We start from the raw sequence: 22,381 nt of genomic DNA, 5'->3' as shown, positions 1-22,381 counted from the left end.
GTGTGAAGGTGAAACCTTCACACTTATGTTTTTCTCCACCTTTATTATTATTATTATTTTTTTTTTTTTTTTTATTCCGACCGTTTTATAGGTACGTTTCAACTCATTCCCAGTTCATCCAATTCATGCCGTTCAAACTTCATATCATTCTACATATTCATGTTTAGTGCGGGTCTATTTTTCAAGTTTCAACTTTTCATCGTTTTCCTACAATTTAAGTTTTTGTACCGTAAAAATGGCCTAATGTTAAGTGAATGGGCTGGTCTTCGTGCTTTATTTTTAAACTTTAACGTTTTCGATATTTCCTATGTCTCGGTGGCGCATGGGATTTGTGTACGGCATTCGCACTTCATGTTCGTGGGTTCAATCCCAGGCTGCGTCATTTTTTAGTTGTGTGAGTCTTTTTTTAGTTAGTGCGGGTCTATTTTTCAAGTTTCAACTTTTCATCGTTTTCCTACAATTTAAGTTTTTGTACCGTAAAAACGGCCTAATGTTAAGTGATTGGAGCGTTCTTCCTACTTCCTTTTAAAGCGTTCACGGTTTCGTCATTTCCCGTGGCTCAGACGTTCTGTTGACGTATATCTACTACATGTTCGTGCGTTCGATCCCCGCTGTGTCTTTTCACACATTCAGTGTTTTTTTCAGTTAATTCAGTATTTTTTTTTTGGTTTCAATTCCTTCCCAGTTCATCCAATTCATGCCGTTCGAACTTCATATCATTCCACATATTCACGTGAAGTGCTTTTTTATTTTTCAAGGTTCAACTATTCATCGTTTTCCTACAATTTACGTTTTTTATACTATTCATATTTAAAGAATTTAGCCTTTTCAAACTGTTCTTACTTTCATTTCATCTTTTCATTCCACAGTTGAACTTTTTTCAGTTTTTTAACTTTGTATTATTCGTAGTTCTTCATAGATTCACGTTCAAAAATACTTCATTCCCTATATTTCAAGCTTTCCCAGTGTGGTCTTACACTGCCCCCCAGTGGCCCAGTGGTAGAGTGGTCATCTTCAACATGTCCGTGTCCCGGTTCGGGCAAATCGCGTTTCACGTTTACAGTTCAACTTTCAGCTACAATTCAAGTTTTTGTACCGTAAAAATTGTCTAATGTTAAGTGAATGGTGTTGTTAAGAAGTTTCTGATTATACTTAACGATTTCGTGTTTGAATCGTTCTGTTATTACTATTTACGTCTGGACATGTTTCTCCTGTGGTCATGTGATCTTCCTAGCAACCGCCTAGCAACTAATCACAAGTTGTGTTTCATTCCTCCACTACCAATCAGGACTCTGTTTACACTATCATAGGTTGTTTTGCTCTTTCACCGGTAGTCGGCAGGTATCGTTGTAACGGACAGTCATTTTTTCTGCTTTCAATCATTCTGTGGATTATCTCATTCCTTTCATTATTATTCCGTGCGTCCATGAGAATGTAAGTACAGTTTGAATATGTTGTCCGTTCGTGGTTTTGGATACATGTTTACGTTTGCACTGCTTCACTTTGTCCATTAATGTCTTAAGTTGTTATTGCACCTAAGTTTGGTATAATTGCTAAAGGCAAATATACCGTACTTTTCATACTTCACTTTTAGTATTCACGTTAAAGTTTCATCCACAAAATGTGCGTATTTTTTCGCATGTTTGCCGTGTGTGCCAATGTGATCCTTACGCCGTAAGGGAGTGACGTCACCGCCCACTCAAATCTATTCGGCTCCATTAACCCTTTCCTACCTAACGCACATTTTGGAACGATTGGGTTGAATTCATTCTTCCTATCATTGTACGGTATGTTTGCCTGTGTTGTTTATGTTATTCTAAGCTAATATAGAGTCATATGAGCATATGATGTAACATACTGTACAATGTTAGTTATGTTAGTTATCAATGTTTAGTGAATGTTCTCTGCTCTCCTTTGCAGAGACCACACACCCACAATCAAACATAGAACACACACAGAACACACAAACACAGAAACACACACACACCAACCCAGATAAATAAATAGAACATTATATACAAATAAAGAGTGGCATGAGAGTGTGCATCGTCTTTATGTTCTGCCGGACAACCTGATAAGATTGAGGATCCTCTGAATCAGTCAAGTACAGTCCTTTCAAGGAGGTCACAAGTTTGGACGCTACTCCGACACCTCCATTACAGGTGTGATTCAAAAACATGCAGGATACAAGCCCTCGAGGACTGGAGTTTGACACCTATAGTTTAGTTACACAAAGTAATCCATTTCCCATGTTGCCATCGGGCGGCCATCTTAGACCACTGAAGACTCCAACTCCAATCTGCCCTCATGGGCGGCCATCTTGGATATTTTATTAGACGTCTCATTACCTCTCACTACTGCTTCCACCTAGTACGGCATCTGGCTTGGTTAACTCAGCTTGATTCATACGTTTTAGTTTTTTTCAGTTTTTCAACTCTGTATTATTCACATTTCTTCACTGTTTCACATCAATCCACAATCCACCTCATTCAATCCACCTCATTCAAATGATAAGCTCATTAACAGGAGTTTAAAACTCCAGTCCTCGAGGGCTGATATCCTGCATGTTTTTGAATCACGTCATTCACTTAACATTAGGCCTAATGTCACAGATTCACATTATTCCAGTTCAACTGTTCTCAGTTTGTTAACTATGTAGGATTCATAATTTTTCACAGATTCAAATCATTCTACAGTTCAACTTTTTTTCAGTTTTTCATTCATCTTCAAATTCCACAGTTCAACTTTTTTCAGTTTTTCAACTTTGTATTCATATTTCTTCACAGATACACACCATTCAATTGTTCCACATCATTCCACTTTTCAACTCCCAAACCTTCGACAGTTTCACCTTCACACGCAATTTCTTCAGAAATTGCACATTTTCTAGTTATTTTTATTTTTTTTATTCCGACCGTTTTTTAGGTACGTTTCAACTCATTCCCAGTTCATCCAATTCATGCCGTTCAAACTTCATATCATTCCACATATTCATGTTTAGTGCGGGTCTATTTTTCAAGTTTCAACTTTTCATCGTTTTCCTACAATTTAAGTTTTTGTACCGTAAAAATGGCCTAATGTTAAGTGAATGGGCTGGTCTTCGTGCTTTATTTTTAAACTTTAACGTTTTCGATATTTCCCATGTCTCCGTAGCTCATGGGATTTGTGTATCGCGTTCGCACTTCATGTTCGTGGGTTCAATCCCAGGCTGCGTCATTTTTTAGTTGTGTGAGTCTTTTTTAGTTAGTGCGGGTCTATTTTTCAAGTTTCAACTTTTCATCGTTTTCCTACAATTTAAGTTTTTGTACCGTAAAAACGGCCTAATGTTAAGTGATTGGAGCGTTCATCCTACTTCCTTTTAAAGCGTTCACGGTTTCGTCATTTCCCGTGGCTCAGACGTTCTGATGACGTATATCTACTACATGTTCGTGCGTTCGATCCCCGCTGTGTCTTTTCACACATGCAGTGTTTTTTTTCAGTTAATTCAGTATTTTTTTTTTTGTTTCAATTCCTTCCCAGTTCATCCAATTCATGCCGTTCGAACTTCATATCATTCCACATATTCACGTGAAGTGCTTTTTTATTTTTCAAGGTTCAACTATTCATCGTTTTCCTACAATTTACGTTTTTTATACTATTCATATTTAAAGAATTTAGCCTTTTCAAACTGTTCTTACTTTCATTTCATCTTTTCATTCCACAGTTGAACTTTTTTCAGTTTTTTAACTTTGTATTATTCGTAGTTCTTCATAGATTCACGTTCAAAAATACTTCATTCCCTAGTGTGGTCTTACACTGCCCCCCAGTGGCCCAATGGTAGAGTGGTCATCTTCAACATGTCCGTGTCCCGGTTCGGGCAAATCGCGTTTCACGTTTACAGTTCAACTTTCAGCTACAATTCAAGTTTTTGTACCGTAAAAATTGTCTAATGTTAAGTGAATGGTGTTGTTAAGAAGTTTCTGATTATACTTAACGATTTCGTGTTTGAATCGTTCTGTTATTACTATTTACGTATGGACATGTTTCTCCTGTGGTCATGTGATCTTCCTAGCAACCGCCTAGCAACTAATCACAAGTTATGTTTCATTCCTCCACTACCAATCAGGACTCTGTTTACACTATCATAGGTTGTTTTGCTCTTTCACGGGTCAGTCGGCAGGTATCGTTGTAACGGACAGTCATTTTTTCTGCTTTCTATCATTCTGTGGATTATCTAATTCCTTTCATTATTATTCCGTGCGTCCATGAGAATGTAAGTACAGTTTGAATATGTTGTCCGTTCGTGGTTTTGGATACATGTTTACGTTTGCACTGCTTCACTTTGTCCATTAATGTCTAAGTTGTTATTGCACCTAAGTTTGGTATAATTGCTAAAGGCAGATATACTGTACTTTTCATACTTCACTTTTAGTATTCACGTTAAAGTTTCATCCACAAAATGTGCGTGTTTGTCGCAGGTTTGCCGTGTGTGCCAATGTGATCCTTACGCCGTAAGGGAGTGACGTCACCGCCCACTCAAATCTATTCGGCTCCATTAACCCTTTCCTACCTAACGCACATTTTGGAACGATTGGGTTGAATTCATTCTTCCTATCATTGTACGGTATGTTTGCCTGTGTTGTTTATGTTATTCTAAGCTAATATAGAGTCATGTGAGCATATGATGTAACATATTGTACAATGTTAGTTATGTTAGTTATCAATGTTTAGTGAATGTTCTCTGCTCTCCTTTGCAGAGACCACACACCCACAATCAAACATAGAACACACACAGAACACACAAACACAGAAACACACACACACCAACCCAGATAAATAAATAGAACATTATATACAAATAAAGAGTGGCATGAGCGTGTGCATCGTCTTTATGTTCTGGCCGGACAACCTGATAAGATTGAGGATCCTCTGAATCAGTCAAGTACAGTCCTTTCAAGGAGGTCACAAGTTTGGACGCTACTCCGACACCTCCATTACAGGTGTGATTCAAAAACATGCAGGATACAAGCCCTCGAGGACTGGAGTTTGACACCTATAGTTTAGTTACACAAAGTAATCCATTTCCCATGTTGCCATCGGGCGGCCATCTTAGACCACTGAAGACTCCAACTCCGATCTGCCCTCATGGGCGGCCATCTTGGATATTTTATTAGACGTCTCATTACCTCTCACTACTGCTTCCACCTAGTACGGCATCTGGCTTGGTTAACTCAGCTTGATTCATACGTTTTAGTTTTTTTCAGTTTTTCAACTCTGTATTATTCACATTTCTTCACTGTTTCACATCAATCCACCTCATTCAATCCACCTCATTCAAATGATAAGCTCATTAGCAGGAGTTTAAAACTCCAGTCCTCGAGGGCTGATATCCTGCATGTTTTTGAATCACATCATTCACTTAACATTAGGCCTAATGTCACAGATTCACATTATTCCAGTTCAACTTTTCTCAGTTTGTTAACTATGTAGGATTCATAATTTTTCACAGATTCAAATCATTCTACAGTTCAACTTTTTTTCAGTTTTTCATTCATCTTCAAATTCCACGGTTCAACTTTTTTTCAGTTTTTCAACTTTGTATTCATATTTCTTCACAGATTCACACCATTCAATCGTTCCACATCATTCCACTTTTCAACTCCCAAACCTTCAACGGTTTCACCTTCACACGCAATTTCTTCAGAAATTGCACATTTTCTAGTTATTATTATTTTTTTTATTCCGACCGTTTTTTAGGTACGTTTCAACTCATTCCCAGTTCATCCAATTCATGCCGTTCAAACTTCATATCATTCTACATATTCATGTTTAGTGCGGGTCTATTTTTCAAGTTTCAACTTTTCATCGTTTTCCTACAATTTAAGTTTTTGTACCGTAAAAATGGCCTAATGTTAAGTGAATGGGCTGGTCTTCGTGCTTTATTTTTAAACTTTAACGTTTTCGATATTTCCTATGTCTCGGTGGCGCATGGGATTTGTGTACGGCATTCGCACTTCATGTTCGTGGGTTCAATCCCAGGCTGCGTCATTTTTTAGTTGTGTGAGTCTTTTTTAGTTAGTGCGGGTCTATTTTTCAAGTTTCAACTTTTAATCGTTTTCCTACAATTTAAGTTTTTGTACCGTAAAAACGGCCTAATGTTAAGTGATTGGAGCGTTCTTCCTACTTCCTTTTAAAGCGTTCACGGTTTCGTCATTTCCCGTGGCTCAGACGTTCTGTTGACGTATATCTACTACATGTTCGTGCGTTCGATCCCCGCTGTGTCTTTTCACACATTCAGTGTTTTTTTCAGTTAATTCAGTATTTTTTTTTTGTTCCTTCCCAGTTCATCCAATTCATGCCGTTCGAACTTCATATCATTCCACATATTCACGTGAAGTGCTTTTTTATTTTTCAAGGTTCAACTATTCATCGTTTTCCTACAATTTACGTTTTTTATACTATTCATATTTAAAGAATTTAGCCTTTTCAAACTGTTCTTACTTTCATTTCATCTTTTCATTCCACAGTTGAACTTTTTTCAGTTTTTTAACTTTGTATTATTCGTAGTTCTTCATAGATTCACGTTCAAAAATACTTCATTCCCTATATTTCAAGCTTTCCCAGTGTGGTCTTACACTGCCCCCCAGTGGCCCAGTGGTAGAGTTGTCATCTTCAACATGTCCGTGTCCCGGTTCGGGCAAATCGCGTTTCACGTTTACAGTTCAACTTTCAGCTACAATTCAAGTTTTTGTACCGTAAAAATTGTCTAATGTTAAGTGAATGGTGTTGTTAAGAAGTTTCTGATTATACTTAACGATTTCGTGTTTGAATCGTTCTGTTATTACTATTTACGTCTGGACATGTTTCTCCTGTGGTCATGTGATCTTCCTAGCAACCGCCTAGCAACTAATCACAAGTTGTGTTTCATTCCTGCACTACCAATCAGGACTCTGTTTACACTATCATAGGTTGTTTTGCTCTTTCACCGGTAGTCGGCAGGTATCGTTGTAACGGACAGTCATTTTTTCTGCTTTCAATCATTCTGTGGATTATCTCATTCCTTTCATTATTATTCCGTGCGTCCATGAGAATGTAAGTACAGTTTGAATATGTTGTCCGTTCGTGGTTTTGGATACATGTTTACGTTTGCACTGCTTCACTTTGTCCATTAATGTCTAAGTTGTTATTGCACCTAAGTTTGGTATAATTGCTAAAGGCAAATATACCGTACTTTTCATACTTCACTTTTAGTATTCACGTTAAAGTTTCATCCACAAAATGTGCATGTTTGTCGCATGTTTGCCGTGTGTGCCAATGTGATCTTTCCGCGTAAGGGAGTGACGTCACCGCCCACTCAAATCTATTCGGCTCCATTAACCCTTTCCTACCTAACGCACATTTTGGAACGATTGGGTTGAATTCATTCTTCCTATCATTGTACGGTATGTTTGCCTGTGTTGTTTATGTTATTCTAAGCTAATATAGAGTCATGTGAGCATATGATGTAACATATTGTACAATGTTAGTTATGTTAGTTATCATGTTTAGTGAATGTTCTCTGCTCTCCTTTGCAGAGACCACACACCCACAATCAAACATAGAACACACACAGAACACACAAACACAGAAACACACACACACCAACCCAGATAAATAAATAGAACATTATATACAAATAAAGAGTGGCATGAGAGTGTGCATCGTCTTTATGTTCTGGCCGGACAACCTGATAAGATTGAGGATCCTCTGAATCAGTCAAGTACAGTCCTTTCAAGGAGGTCACAAGTTTGGACGCTACTCCGACACCTCCATTACAGGTGTGATTCAAAAACATGCAGGATACAAGCCCTCGAGGACTGGAGTTTGACACCTATAGTTTAGTTACACAAAGTAATCCATTTCCCATGTTGCCATCGGGCGGCCATCTTAGACCACTGAAGACTCCAACTCCAATCTGCCCTCATGGGCGGCCATCTTGGACATTTTATTAGACGTCTCATTACCTCTCACTAGTGCTTCCACCTAGTACAGCATCTGGCTTGGTTAACTCAGCTTGATTCATACGTTTTAGTTTTTTTCAGTTTTTCAACTCTGTATTATTCACATTTCTTCACTGTTTCACATCAATCCACAATCCACCTCATTCAATCCACCTCATTCAAATGATAAGCTCATTAACAGGAGTTTAAAACTCCAGTCCTCGAGGGCTGATATCCTGCATGTTTTTGAATCACATCATTCACTTAACATTAGGCCTAATGTCACAGATTCACATTATTCCAGTTCAACTTTTCTCAGTTTGTTAACTATGTAGGATTCATAATTTTTCACAGATTCAAATCATTCTACAGTTCAACTTTTTTTCAGTTTTTCATTCATCTTCAAATTCCACGGTTCAACTTTTTTTCAGTTTTTCAACTTTGTATTCATATTTCTTCACAGATTCACACCATTCAATCGTTCCACATCATTCCACTTTTCAACTCCCAAACCTTCAACGGTTTCACCTTCACACGCAATTTCTTCAGAAATTGCACATTTTCTAGTTATTATTATTATTCTGCCGTTTTTTGGGACGTTTCATCTCTTTCCCAGTTTATCCGATTCACGCCGTTCCAATTTCATCTTATTCCACTTATTCCCATTCGGGGCGCGTGTATTTTTATAATTCCAATTATTCATAGATTTCCCACAATTCCCTGTTTTTCGAGCCAAAAGTGCCATTGACTTACATTGGGTGATTTTTCATTTCAATATTACATCTTTTACGTTTCATATTTTCAAAATTTAACTCATTCAGCTTGCCTTAGGGATCATTCTCATCATTCCAGTAATACATAGTTTCCAATAATTTCCCATAATTCCATATTTTTCCCACCTTTAATATTTCATAATGCATTTCCAATGGGAGGGCTTCCCATTCATTCTCAATGGGACAATTAACATTTCACATTTTGATGTTTCCCATTTCATATTCATAACATTGAACTTATTCATTCCACCCTTTGGCTCATTCCCAACAATTCAATAAATCAAAATAATTAATAATTTCCCATAATTCCATATTTTACACCTATAACAATTTGTTATTCATTCCCAAAGGCAGATTTTACTTTTCCTATTTGAAGCTTCCTCATTTTGCATTCAATTCATTCAGCCAATTCATTTCACGTTGTCATCATTACACATATTCACACAAACCAGTAATTCATAACAATATTAATAAATTTACCCATAATTCCTCATTCCCATTTTCCTCACCAAAACTTTGTAACCTTCTATCTTGGCCATTCCTACTCCGATTCCCACCGTTCCAACTTTGATGGATTCCCCCAAATCCCGGCATTCCAAAGGGGTAGCTTCCCAGAACTCAAAATTTTACCCACAATTCCTCATTCTGTAGTCACAAAGAATCCATTCATTTTCTATGGGGTCATTCATTCTGTGAGCATGTGACCTTCTTGGACTACTGTTCAGGTACACGTTGTACTCTATTTACCATGGTACCCCCATCCAGCGGCCGTCTTGGATGAACTCTGACCTACATCAAATACTACAGCTCCCATACACCCCTGTAAGGCGGCCATCTTGGACATTTGACAAGCTCTCGCCGCAGCCCATTCACTTTGAATGGGGAAAAGTGGAAAAAAGTGGGAAAAAAAAGTTTTTTTGGAAACCCTCACGTGGAAATGAGCGGAACCACCTAACTCATGGACCATCGTTGTGGATTTTTAATGATAACGCCGCGACGCTCCGACATTCCGATAAGCGAATAGAGCCGATTTTCCGAAGTTCGATAATGGCCGCCCGCTTAACCTGTATAATATAAGCTATTTTAGATTACCTCTTGCGTTTTCTCCATTTGCGTTAGACCTATACTGGTCGTTCCAACTTTAGGTGTTTCCTGTAATTGTTCTTCGACACTTGCCCACATACACTGAGACTCCATTTCCCATCAACCCTCAAAGGCGGCCATCTTGGATATCTGATCAGACATCTCATGAGCGCTCAGCCCATCTTCCACCCAGGATGGTGGCCATCTTGGTTAACTCAGAACAATAAAAACAACACTCTCCTAATGTTGAACATCCAAACTAGTAAATATAATCCCCCAAAATTCAGAATTTGAACTTTAAGTGTACTTTTTTCTTACTTTATGATATTTTGTGATATTTTACAAAATTCAAAAAATTGTTGTTTTTTTCACTTAATTGACAACAGGTGTTTGTCCGATTCAGGCCGATGTAGCATTTAACCGTTCATCTTGACCCTGCCTATGACCTCAGAGTGTCATTTACCCACAATGCATCTGTTTTGCATAAGTAATAGCCCCCTAAAACTCGCGAAAAATCAGATTTTTATGTTTCCTCTTGTTATATCTCCATTTGCGTTAAACCTATCCTTATCGCTCCAACTTTAGGTGTTTCCCATGATGGGTAAGAATGCCAAGAACACCCTTGCATTAAAAATGTTCAATTTTTTCCAATTTTTTTTACTCATAATTCCTCATTTCGTTGTTCTCACCGAGGCTTTGAAGCCTTCTGTCTTTGCCAATCTTCATTCAATTCCAACCGTTCAAACTCTAATTGATTCCATTTATCCATGCCGATTCATTGGTGTATTCATTTACCTCTTACCAGAATTCAAAGTTTTCCCACAATTGCACACACTGTACCTTTAATGAACCAATTCATTTTCAATGAGGTCATTCATTGTGTGGGCGTTTGGCCTTCGTGGACTACTGTTTAGGTAGACAGAGTACTCCATTTCCCATGGGGTCGTCAGGTGGCCATCTTGGACACTTGCCTGCATACACTGAGACTCCATTTCCCATCAGCCCTGAGGGGCAGCCATCTTGAATATCTGATCAGACATCTCACGAGCGCTCAGCCCAACTTCCACCCAGGATGGCGGCCATCTTGGTTAACTCAGAACAATAAAAGCGACTCTCTCCAAATGTTTACCATCCAAACTATTAAATATAACCTCCCAAAATTCAGAATTTGAACTTTAAGTGTACTTTTTTCTCACTTTTTGAAATTTTGTGATATTTTATAAAGTTAAAAAAAAGTTGTTTTTTTCACTTTAATGACGACAGGTGTTTGTCCGATTCAGGCCGATTCAGCGTTTAACCTTTCATCTTGACCCTGCCTATGACCTCAGGGTGTCATTTACCCACAATGCATCTGTTTTGCATAAGTAATAGCCCCCTAAAACTCGTGAAAAATCAGATTTTTTATGTTTCCTCTTGTGATATCTCCATTTGCGTCCGACCTATACTTATCGTTCCAACTTTAGGTGTTTCCCCTTATGGGTTAGATTGCCAAGAACACCTTGCACCAAACATTTCAGGTTTTTCCCATTTTTTTACCCATAATTCCTCAGTTAACTGTTCTTGCCAAAACATTGTAACCTTCTGTCTTTGCCATTCTTCATCCGATTCCCACCGTTCCAACTTTATACTATTCCATTCATCCCCGCCAATTCATTGGTGTATTCTTTTACCTCTTACCAGGAATCAAAATTTTCCCACAATTCCACACACTGTACCTTTAATGAACCAATTCATTTTCAATGAGGTCATTCATTGTGTGGGTGTTTGGCCTTCGGTGACTACTGTTTAGGTACACAAAGTACACCATTTCCCATGGGGTCGTCAAGCGGCCATCTTGGACACTTGCCTGCATACACTGAGACTCCATTTCCCATCAACCCTCAGGGGCGGCCATCTTGGATTTCTGATCAGACATCTCATGAGCGCTCAGCCCAACTTCCACCTAGGATGGCGGCCATCTTGGTTAACTTAGAACAATTAAAAACGACTTTTTCCAAATGTTGAACATGCAAACAATTAAATCTTAATGCCCCCAAATTCACAATTTGAACTTTAAGTGTACTTTTTTCTCACTTTTTGAAATATTGTTATATTTTACAAAATTCAAAAAATGTTGTTTTTTTCACTTTAATGACTACAGGTGTTTTTTCGCTTCAGGCCAATTCAGCGTTTAATCTTTCATCTTGACCCTGCCTATGACCTCAGGGTGTCATTTACCCACAATTCATCTGTTTTGCATAAGTAATAGCTCCCTAAAACTCGCGAAAAATCCGATTTTTTAATGTTTCCTCTTGTGATATCTCCATTTGCGTCCGACCTATACTCATCGTTCCAACTTTAGGTGTTTCCCATTATGGGTTAGATTGCCAAGAACACCCTCGCACCAAACCTTTCAAGTTTTTCCCATTTTTTTTTTACCCATAATTCCTGTTAACTGTTCTTGCCAAAACATTGTAACCTTCTGTCTTCGCCAGTCTTCATCCGATTCCCACCGTTCCAACTTTAATCGATTCCATTCATCCCCACCAATTCTTTGGTGTATTCATTTACCTCTTACCAGAATTCTAAATTTTCCCACAATTCCACATACTGTACCTTTAATGAACCAATTCATTTTCAATGAGCTCATTCATTGTGTGGGTGTTTGGCCTTCGGTGACTACTGTTTAGGTCGACAAAGTACTCTTTTTCCCATGGGGTCGTCAGGTGGCCATCTTGGACACTTGACTACATACACTGAGACTCCATCTCCCATCAACCCTCAGGGGCAGCCATCTTGGATATCTGATCAGACATCTCATTCAGTTTTTCCCTTCTATCTTTGCCAGTCTTCATCCGATTCCGACCGTTACAACTTTAATCGACTCCCCCGATTCCCGCCATTCCATTTTTATTCCATTCACAATTCAAAAATTACCCACAATTCCACTTTTTTAGTTTTTCCCTTCTACCTTTGCCATTCTCCATCCGATTGCGACCGTTCCAAGTGTAATCGATTCATTCAATTCCCCCCATTCAATGGTGGTTTGAATTTTCCTCTTTCCAGAATACAAAAATTACCCACAATTCCACTTTTTCAGTTTATCACTTCTATCTTTGCCATTCTTCATCCGATTCTGACCATTCCAACTTTATTCAATTCTCCAATGCCCGCCACTCCATTTTTTGCCAACAATTCAAAATTTACCCACAATTCCACTTTTTCAGTTTTTCCCTTCTATCTTTGCCATTCTTCATCCGATTCCAACAGTTACAACTTTAATCGATTCCCCCAATTCCCACCATTCCACTTTATTCAAAACCTTTGCCTCCAGAGGTTACATCTTCACACGCAATTTCTTCAGAAATTGCAAATATTCTAGTTTAAACATGCTGTTGGTCGTTAAGAACACGTTTATTTGCAAGTTTTTTAATTTTATAATCATTTAATGTATTCCTTTTTAATGAAAAATGGTCTTAATCTTATACATTGTTTACTTTTGCAAGGAACCTTGGTTTTAATTTAGACAGCGGTTTTAAATTTGACTGTGACGCTTTGCGGCACCGGAGATAATGGGCGTGTATGGACCCAACAGAGACTGAACACAAAGTAACAAATGAGGAGAAAATTTAATAACACAAGGAGCACGTAACACGCGGACGGGAATAGAGAATAAATGAAATCAAAACCCGGCAGGGGTGGAACCAACAGGACGGCGACGTCGAAAATTGAGTCAAAACGAGTTACAAAATAAGGCGCTTGAAAAACGGGCTTGAGGGAAGAAAAAGTAACGATAAAAGAAAGCTCGGAAAATACTCACAAAGAAACAACTGAGGGAGACAACCAGGAGACGGACTAATAAATACGACAAGAACAAACTCGGGAAAAACTCGAAAAGCAAGGGACGCAGACGCAACGGAGGTTCGGAGAATAATCCGCCGCCGCCACCGCCCTGATCCGGCTGCGCTAAATAGGTGATGGAATTGAGAACAGGTGCGCAGCCGGCGGTTCCACCCCTTGCTTGCTTAGGCTTGTCCTGCAAAAAGACAAAGCCCCACAAGGGGTAGACATGGCAGATCATGATATTGACAATGTGTCGAGGCTAAGAAACCACACTTTGCTGTGCTATTGGAGATGTTTACTCTTCACATGCCATCATAAAACTGATACATCAAAGTCCAAAACACAAAGACAAAGCCAACAGGTTAAAAGCAACATGTCTACTGGGTGAGAGACATGGTCCTAGTGTCCGCCACACAGCTCCCCCCCGAACACCCAGAAAGACATAACGGAAAACCCCACAGGGTATTCACCAGTCTGACACCCTGAGTACACAGTCTGGTCCTGGGCGGTGTATGTGACACCAGGGGCCCAGGTGCAACAGGAGGAAGGGTGAGACGCTCAGCGTGAAAACCATGAGGTAGTGTTGCCAAAGGGATGTTATGAAGTTCTGCAGGAGCCGGAGCGGCAGTGCTGACCTGCATGCTGGCAGGAACAGTGGGCTTCCGAAGGACGGCCGTTCGCGGCTGCGTCCCAGTCTGTGTCTGGGCCTGAACCTGCTGTGGCACCAACACCAGCTGACCCGTTCCAATGTATACTCAGACCATACCTGCGGGCATGGTGAATCGGAGGGACAGCTGGGTGACGCTGGCTTGAGGCCTACTGCTGAGGCCGGACGGACATCGGTAGTAGATGAGGCTGCCCAGCTGGAAGATCCCGGTCGACAGCCAGGGACTCCAAAACTGGACTGCACCAGCCGTTCTCACCAGCGCCTGTACCAGCCTGTTGCTGGCTGGCTCGATCCCTGGTGCGCCAAGGGACTGGGCAACGGGCGAGAGGACCCTTGGCGGGGTGCTGGCTGGCTGACCTGGTACCAGCTTGCTGCATTACCTGACGTGTAGTAGGCTGGTGGAGGGATGCCACGATGTGGGACATCTGCGGTGATTCCTCGCTGAAACATTCTGACGTCCGGGGTCACGCATGTGGCGAGACTACATCTCCAACAGCCTGACGAAACTTTCTAACGCCTGGGATAATAATGTGGCAAGATGACCCGTCCGGGGCCACCCATTCTAAAGACTGGGGTCACCAATGTGGCGAGGCGAAGAAACCACACATTGCTGTGCTAGTGGAGATCTTTACTCTTCGCATGCCATCACAAAACTGATTACGACAAAGTCCAAATCAGCAAAGACAAAGCCAATAGGTTCAAAGCATCAAAGGATCATAGCAACATGCCTACTGGGTGAGAGACATGGTCCTAGTGTCCACCACAACAAACAAATAAGCTTGATAGTCAAAACATGCTTTTCTCATCTGAGACTCTTATCAAAACTAAGGGCGTAATTCCACACAAATGGCTTTTGAAACATGTATCCATATCTTTGTTACAGCATGCTGAGACTACTGTAATTGATACATAATTGTTTGTTGGTCTCAACCAGTCAGCGCTCCACCGTTTACAAATTGTTCAAAAAGCAGCTGCCCATTTGCTGACTAGGATAAACATTTTAAACATGAAAATGGAACATTTTAAATCTTTTCTCTCGGGCCTTCACTCCATGCAAGGCAAATCTCTCTTTTACCTCCCTCCTTTTTTTTTTAATCCTAACTCTGTTCCATGGTAATTTTATTACTATATTTGTTATTGTATTCGTGCTTGATAATTTGTTTGTATTTTAGTAACTGTAAAACACTTTAGGCAGCCCTGCAAGGTTGTATTTAAAAGTGCTTTATAAATAAAATTTGGCGATAATGCGCAATGACAGTTTTGTATTCGCCGTGACTCAACAGGAAGAAGACGACGAGGGAAGTAAAACAACTGAAGAAGAAGAAGAAGAAGAAGAAGAAGAAGAAGAAGAAGAAGAAGACGACGAAGAAGAAGAAGAAGAAGAAGACGACGAAGAAGAAGAAGAAGAAGAAGAGGAAGAGGAAGAAGAAGAAGAAGATAACTCGCACAAGGTTGATTTTGCCTGCTCTTTCAGAAAATTAAGAAAAAATATACAGTGCAGCGTTGTCTCAAGCTCACTCAAAAGTAGCGGTGTTTATGCTTGAAATGGCAGTTCAGAGTGGAAATTTGTTCCTGGAAAAAGTCAGCAGGTTGCTCTCCAGACAGAACGGAAAACCTGTTCTCAAACCCAACAAACCACTTGCCCTGAAAGATGCGGTGAGCAGCCGCAAACCCAAGAAAGGAGGTAAACACAAGCAAGGTTGCTAGTTTTATATTAATACAGAGTTTCTGTTACTGAAATACAGTTCACGATTAGAAACATACGTATTTCAAAGTGTACTTCTTGAACTGCATCAAATGGAAATGTCATTACCAGTCCTTGAAAAACCAACAACACTATGTGTTATGCGTGGACAGTAACACATTTACAGGGCTGTCTAATTTTGAATGGACTTTGGCGTAAGCCGCACAGGTGTCCAATGCCTGTCTTTGAGGGCTGGTATCCTGCATGTTTTCTAACTTTGTCCTCAAACACACCTGATGGACACTGGCTCACGAGGGCTGGAGTTAGACACCTTTGGCAAAAGGTTTTCACTAATGCACATGTAAAAGGACTGGTATCCCGTATGTTTTCCACGTTTCTCTCCTCTAAACACCAAGGTCTAATGATTAGCTCATCAGCAAACTCTGTAGGAGGTTGGAAATGATCCGAATATATTGAGTCACCTGTGTTCGAGAGAGAGAAAGATCAAAATCATGCAAGTTACTGGCCCTTGAGGCCTGGAATTTAACACCTATGTGTTAGTGGGTTGTAGGGAATGCCAGGTCTCGGCGTTAAAATAAAGCTATCAATAAAGAGAAAATTCTTCCCTAAAATCTGAAAACTACAGAATTTCACTCCACCTCAAGTCTAGCTGACGTCTTTGTCATAATTGATGACAGGGTTCCCTCCATAGCAAAACTGTTTGGGGTCCTTCTTTTGTTAAGTTCCTCAATAGAAAAGACACTCTTAGCATCTCTATTACTTACTGAATGGAAGTATGAGATTGGGCAATGGAATTTTTTCGAAGTCTGGAACCAACTCAGCCCTGTCACCTCTCTGGGCCATTACTGGGTTTGCTCATTGTTTGAATTCAGATTATTCTGGTTTCGATTTGTGATCGTCAATTTGATTCCACTGATAAACAATTCACAGTTCTGATCCTTTGAAGTTTACCTCCGGAACTCAGAAAGGAAAATTACATACCTGCATACCACTGCACAGCATATGGATGCTCCAATTACACTATAAGAGAAGAAAAAACTACTTTTGTCTGCCTAAACCTATTAATTTAGAATGTAAATTCATCACAGATTGTTGTTGCATAACATGGGTATGAGATACTCAGTGAAAATGTACCGTGAGTAAAATGACCCAAGTAGGATAGACACGTTTACTAGGAAGTAACTAATTGGGATGGGATGAGATTTTTAAGCTTGCTGGAAAAGAAGTGCAATAAAATACTTGGGAAGATGGTAAATGGACTTTCACTTATATAGTGCTTTTTTACCCAGGGTACTCAAAGCACTTTACACTAACAAGCCATTTACTTACTGATGACGCAGCATCAGGGGCAATTGGGGGTTCAGTGTCTTGCTCAAGGACACCAACATCGTTTTGATGGTCGGGGGATTGAACCCACAGCCTCTCAGCTGGGAGACGACCGCTCTACCAGCAAGCCATGCTGCCCCACAAAGAATAAAAGACTGTTTAAAGGGACAATATATAAGATTTAGACCGTTTTTCGTTAAAAAAGGAATGAATTAAATGATTATAATTTCAAAAACTTGATATGTTCTTTATGATCATCATTATGTTTTAAATATGGTCGTAGGTCTAGTTATCATTCAGTTACATTACATGGGGGTGGCACTCCTCCGGAGGTTGCCATGTCAGTTATACTGTAGTACGGACAATGTTAAATGCAGCACCTCCTGCTGTCCGTAATGAAAACAGTCCAAGTTTTACACATTCTCCCTTTAACTGTAAATCTACTCCAGGAGTGTCTAAGTCAAATGGACAGAGGGCCGCATGAAAGAAAATGAACAAGCTGAGTCAGACTGATCGAATGTTTAAAAAAAAACAAAAAAAAACAATCTACACCAGGGTCAAATGGACAGAGGGCCACATGGAAAAAAAAGAACAAGCTGAGAGCCAGATTGATCGAATATTGAAAAAAAAAAAAAGACCGCAAATAGCTTACTGAAAGCCTCACAAATATATTACTATATGGTTAAACCAGGTGAATAAAGCAATATTTTCTTGTGGCTTTGTCTGTATTTTTTAGCTTTCAACAGGCACAAAGGACATAGAGTACTTCCTTTACATAAAATCCCATAACATGCACATGAAATGAATAAGGCATAGCTGTAGCTATAATATTTTTATTAAAGCTTTATTCTTGTAAAATATCCAATATTACAGCAGTCAAAGCACAATACTGTTCACAGATTGATGGGCTAACATAGTGTGTTTATTTTTCTTGGGGGGGAAAAACATACTTGATAAAGAAATTCTGTGTTTGAAGGGCACGTAAGAAATTATCGTCCAAGCAGTCTACTGTATATGACCTTAGAAGGCTCAAAAAAAAAAAAAAAAAAAAAAAAAAAAATATATATATATATATATATATATATATATATATATATATATATATATATATATATATATATATATATATATATATATATTTTGTCCGTGCAGATTTGTTAATTATTTATTTTTGAAGTTAGTGAATAATTTAATTTTTCGGGTTAATCCTAGGGACTTGAAGCCATGGTTTTTATCAAATAAAAATGATATCTTCTCTTGTTTTTTTTTTTACAGTTAAAGGGGACCAGAAAACATCACAATAATTTAATTCCGCAAAGTAGGATTTGCCTCACCCGACGAACATTGTACCCACATGAATAAAGTGTATGAAATGTATCATCTAACCATAGTACAAAGGCAGAACAGGCATTTGTCTTTTTGGGGATGGGCTCAAACTTTCTATTCTTTTATAACAAACAATATTCATTGCTTCAAAGCTTGGGAAGAGTTGCAGCTATCTCTCTGCAAGTCTCCGCGGCAGTGTACTTGCAGCACCGGGACTTACCGCCCTCCCCTTTTAACTTACTTAAATATTGCACTGCCTTTCCACATGAACCTCGCCATTGCGAGCATGGGAAACGGCGGAAACACTCGCCATAGGGTGAAGTAAAAGTCATCCGTGTGACTTTGTCACATTTGTATATTCCAGCAATATTAGTAATAATTTTTTAGCATGATTAACGCTGAACCGTCACATCTCCCACAAACAAAAAAATTCTACCCAATGTTCTGATGTTCGGCAAGTCTGATCGTTTACATGTGTTGCACCCTTTGTTCTTTGTCAACAAAATGAAAAGGCACACATGTACAACGCTTAGGTGGTGTTTTTCAAGCAAATACTCCTAGAGACTTTCTACTATTGCAAATCCTCCTCATCCAGTGTGTCAAGTGCGAGTCAAAGATTCAACTACTTCCACCCATTTCGTAAAATAAAATCTTTTGCAACAATGTCAAATTTTACTTTCCTATCTGAAGTTGCAGCTGTAGAATATTTTGTTCCTAATGAAAATTCAGTTGAATATTTTAGGATTAAAAAATCATAATAATAATAAAACATATACTTTTGAGCCTTGTATGAGTCCAATTCTGAATACAGAATGAAAAAAAAAAACATATGAATTACGTTTAATTTTGGTTGCACTGGCCTTCTTAGAGCAATTTAAGTTGTTTATTAAATGTTTATTTTGAGAAACATTTAACTAACTTAGATTTAAACTGTGTGTAGCAGCTTAGCCTGTTTTGCTCTACAAACGACAATTTTCGACAAATCTATCCATATTTGCGAATGAAATGAAAAAATGAAAAAGATGGTCTACCTCAGTGAAAAGGCCCTGGTTGGTTGGTATTTCCTGTCATCGTACAATGATATGTTTCCCATAACATTTGATAGTGATTACATTATTATGTTGTTTAGACTACTGAAAAATATTGCTGCATTTTGTTTTTACAGAGGCCACTTGTATCACTGAATTGTCAGTTATGATGGCCTGTTGGAAGCAGCACAACTATGTGGACAGCCTGTGCTCCAAAGAGATGGGTGATTTCTACTCATGTGTTCAAAGGGCTCAGGTATATTGTGTCAAGTCTCCAAATAAGTGGTCTTGTATTGCTGATTATGATGTCAATTTTAGACTTTACCTGTCATGTAAATTACCTTGACATTTCATGGAATTACTCATCTGAGTATCAAGTGACCACGGAAGGTCCCAAGTGGTTTTTGAACAATAGCATTTGTGTTCAACAGTTCCAGGTTTTGTTAGACTTATAACAAGGATTTGTACGGAACAAGCACTACAATGCACATGGTATATACATACAGTGGGCCCCCGGTTTACGAACTCCCTGATTTACGAATTTTTCATCTTACGAACGTGGACTGCGGCGTTTTTTGTCCCCCTCTTACACACAAACCTTTTGTCTTACGAACAATCCAACATGCCGGTCAGTGTGTCTGCACTATTTTTTATTTATTTATTTTTTTTGCTGCATCAACAAAAATAACTATTCTCGCATGTCACGGAAACGCTGATATGCTATTGGTCGATTAAGGTTAAAGTCACGGTCTCAGTCACGGACATGCTGATATGCTATTGGCCGGCGTCACGTCTATCACAGAAATGCCGATATGCTTTTGGCCGAACGCCTTCATCTAGTTTGATGGCACAGCTGGTCGGTGTGTTGTGAAGACTTTGCAAACTTTATCTGTTAGACATGGCTTCTAAAATTGCAAGTGGCGGTAAAGGAAGAAGTAAGAGGATGATGACAATAGAAACGAAGCAGGAGATAAAAAAAAAAAAAAAAATACGGAGGCGCACGCATATTAACCTTGCTCGTGAGTATGGCCGTAACCGCTCGGCAATCTTCTCAGGGCAAGACTTTCCTTGCCATGGGACGGACCTCGGTCAACAACAAAATGGAGAGGCTTCTTTTATTATGGATTAAAGAGAAGGAAATCGCCGGTGATATGTTCTCATTTGAGAAAAGTTCTCGTTCAAGAAAATAAATAAATAAATAAATTCTGCGGGTTGGTCTCTGCTCCCCTTCGCCTCCACCCAGCTCAAGTCACGTCGCCCCAAAGGTAAATGTCATTTTTCCTTTGTATATTTATGTTATATAATTTAACTGTACAGTAGATTATGTTACTAATTTTTAATACGTGTATAAAGTCATGATGTTTTTACCCAAGTTTTTGCACGCGTTGCACGCATTCACTAATTAACATAGGTTTGGATTGCTCGTCATAGCGATTCGAGATCCGAGCATAGCTGCTGAACGGATTAAGTTCGTAACACGGGGGCCCACTGTATATATATATATATATATATATATATATATATATATATATATATATATATATATATATATTGCATTCTCGTGATGGCTGCGTGTCAAGTCGAATTCACGTTGCATATACGCCTGTGGTCAGAGAAGGAGTAGTCATGGAAAGCGATACGGTAAGGTGCATGTATGTGAGGATTTCTGTAAACAATTCTTTGAATATTGCAGGCACTTAAAGTGTTTTTTTTTTAAATAATCCTACGTTTATGTTTATTGTATGCACACCGATATAACAGGAACAGTATAATGGAACAAGCCACCAACACGGTACATAGACTAACATTTTTTTGGGGACGTTTTGAAACACTTGGTTCAGACAAAGCAATTTCAACCAGCAATGGGAGCCTGCTCTCAATGTGACTTATACTGTTTGGCTGCCTTAGCCAATCACGTTCTCGAGCTCACTTGATTCACACTGATTTTTCGGTTACCACTGTAAATTACCGCTGCTATGCTTACGCTACTTTCACGCAGCGTTTTTGATATCGTTTGAGGTAGTACGCTAGCAGTATATTGAGCTAAAGTGTGAGCCAAGAAGACAAACCAATCAAACTTTTCCCCCTGTACAAGCATACAAAGTTTTTCTATTACTGTACAGTACTATATTTTTAAATCTCCTTTTAAATATAGCCATTGATTCACATTTTTCGGATTTCAAAGTTATTCCTGAAATTGCATGGTAAAGGAGGTTAGCTTGGATGTCGCATATATGTGATTTCTGAAAAAGCAATCGTGACAAATTATTTTTCCCTTGCAGGCCTCGACAAGGAATGCATCAGGAGGGACGAGTCTTCAAAAAGAACGTCTGACACCAAAACAAGCCACAGCCTTGTTGAAAAGATATCCCAATCTACGTTTTGAGATTTAGGACCAGCATTGAAGTTTGCGTTTTACTTTAAAAATATAATATAAAATCATCTGTGCCAATGCGGCTTTTAAATTACAGTTCGTTTAATAATTTCAAGGTGTGAGTGATATGTGTTATCTTGTATATCAGAAAGTTGACGGTTTGAAAGATGCTACACTATTTACTTATGAACAAGATTACAGAAAGTGAGGGCATTATCCATTAACACCACTAAATGTCAACAAAATGGTTTTCAGTATTTTGTATTGCTTGGCAATAATAATAAAAATATAACAATAATTCTATTTCTTAAACACTTTT

The 22,381-nt window shown here is 38.9% G+C and overlaps 1 protein-coding gene across 3 annotated transcripts; it reads left to right on the top strand.

Annotated features, from left to right (window-relative positions):
- Positions 1-4,075: 4,075 nt before the first annotated feature.
- chchd1 (coiled-coil-helix-coiled-coil-helix domain containing 1) lies at positions 4,076-22,365 on the top strand. 3 transcript variants are annotated; one of them, XM_088421623.1, is made up of 4 exons: positions 4,076-4,256; positions 15,591-15,987; positions 19,826-19,944; positions 21,971-22,365. In XM_088421623.1, the coding sequence occupies exons 2-4, from the start codon at positions 15,840-15,842 to the stop codon at positions 22,079-22,081; spliced, it is 378 nt and encodes a 125-aa protein (XP_088277749.1). In that variant the 5' UTR covers positions 4,076-4,256; positions 15,591-15,839; the 3' UTR covers positions 22,082-22,365. The 3 variants fall into 3 exon arrangements, with proteins under 3 accessions (XP_088277749.1, XP_088277751.1, XP_088277750.1); XM_088421625.1 differs by lacking the exon at positions 4,076-4,256 and adding an exon at positions 6,988-7,071 and having other exon boundaries at positions 15,587-15,987; XM_088421624.1 differs by lacking the exon at positions 4,076-4,256 and adding an exon at positions 7,322-7,421 and having other exon boundaries at positions 15,587-15,987.
- The last annotated feature ends 16 nt before the right edge of the window (positions 22,366-22,381 follow it).

Source organism: Hippichthys cyanospilos, chromosome 8 (assembly GCF_059441005.1).
Source record: "Hippichthys cyanospilos isolate Australia breed blue-spotted pipefish chromosome 8, RoL_Hcya_1.0, whole genome shotgun sequence".
Lineage (NCBI taxonomy): Eukaryota > Metazoa > Chordata > Actinopteri > Syngnathiformes > Syngnathidae > Hippichthys > Hippichthys cyanospilos.
This window is presented reverse-complemented; position numbering and strand designations above follow the sequence as displayed.

Coding starts and splice junctions, on each gene's coding strand:
- chchd1 (XM_088421623.1), top strand. CDS start 15,840: ATGCTTGAAATGGCAGTTCAGAGTGGAAATTTGTTCCTGGAAAAAGTC. Junction 15,988..19,825: donor CCGCAAACCCAAGAAAGGAG/GTAAACACAAGC, acceptor TTGTTTTTACAG/AGGCCACTTGTATCACTGAA. Junction 19,945..21,970: donor CATGTGTTCAAAGGGCTCAG/GTATATTGTGTC, acceptor TTTCCCTTGCAG/GCCTCGACAAGGAATGCATC.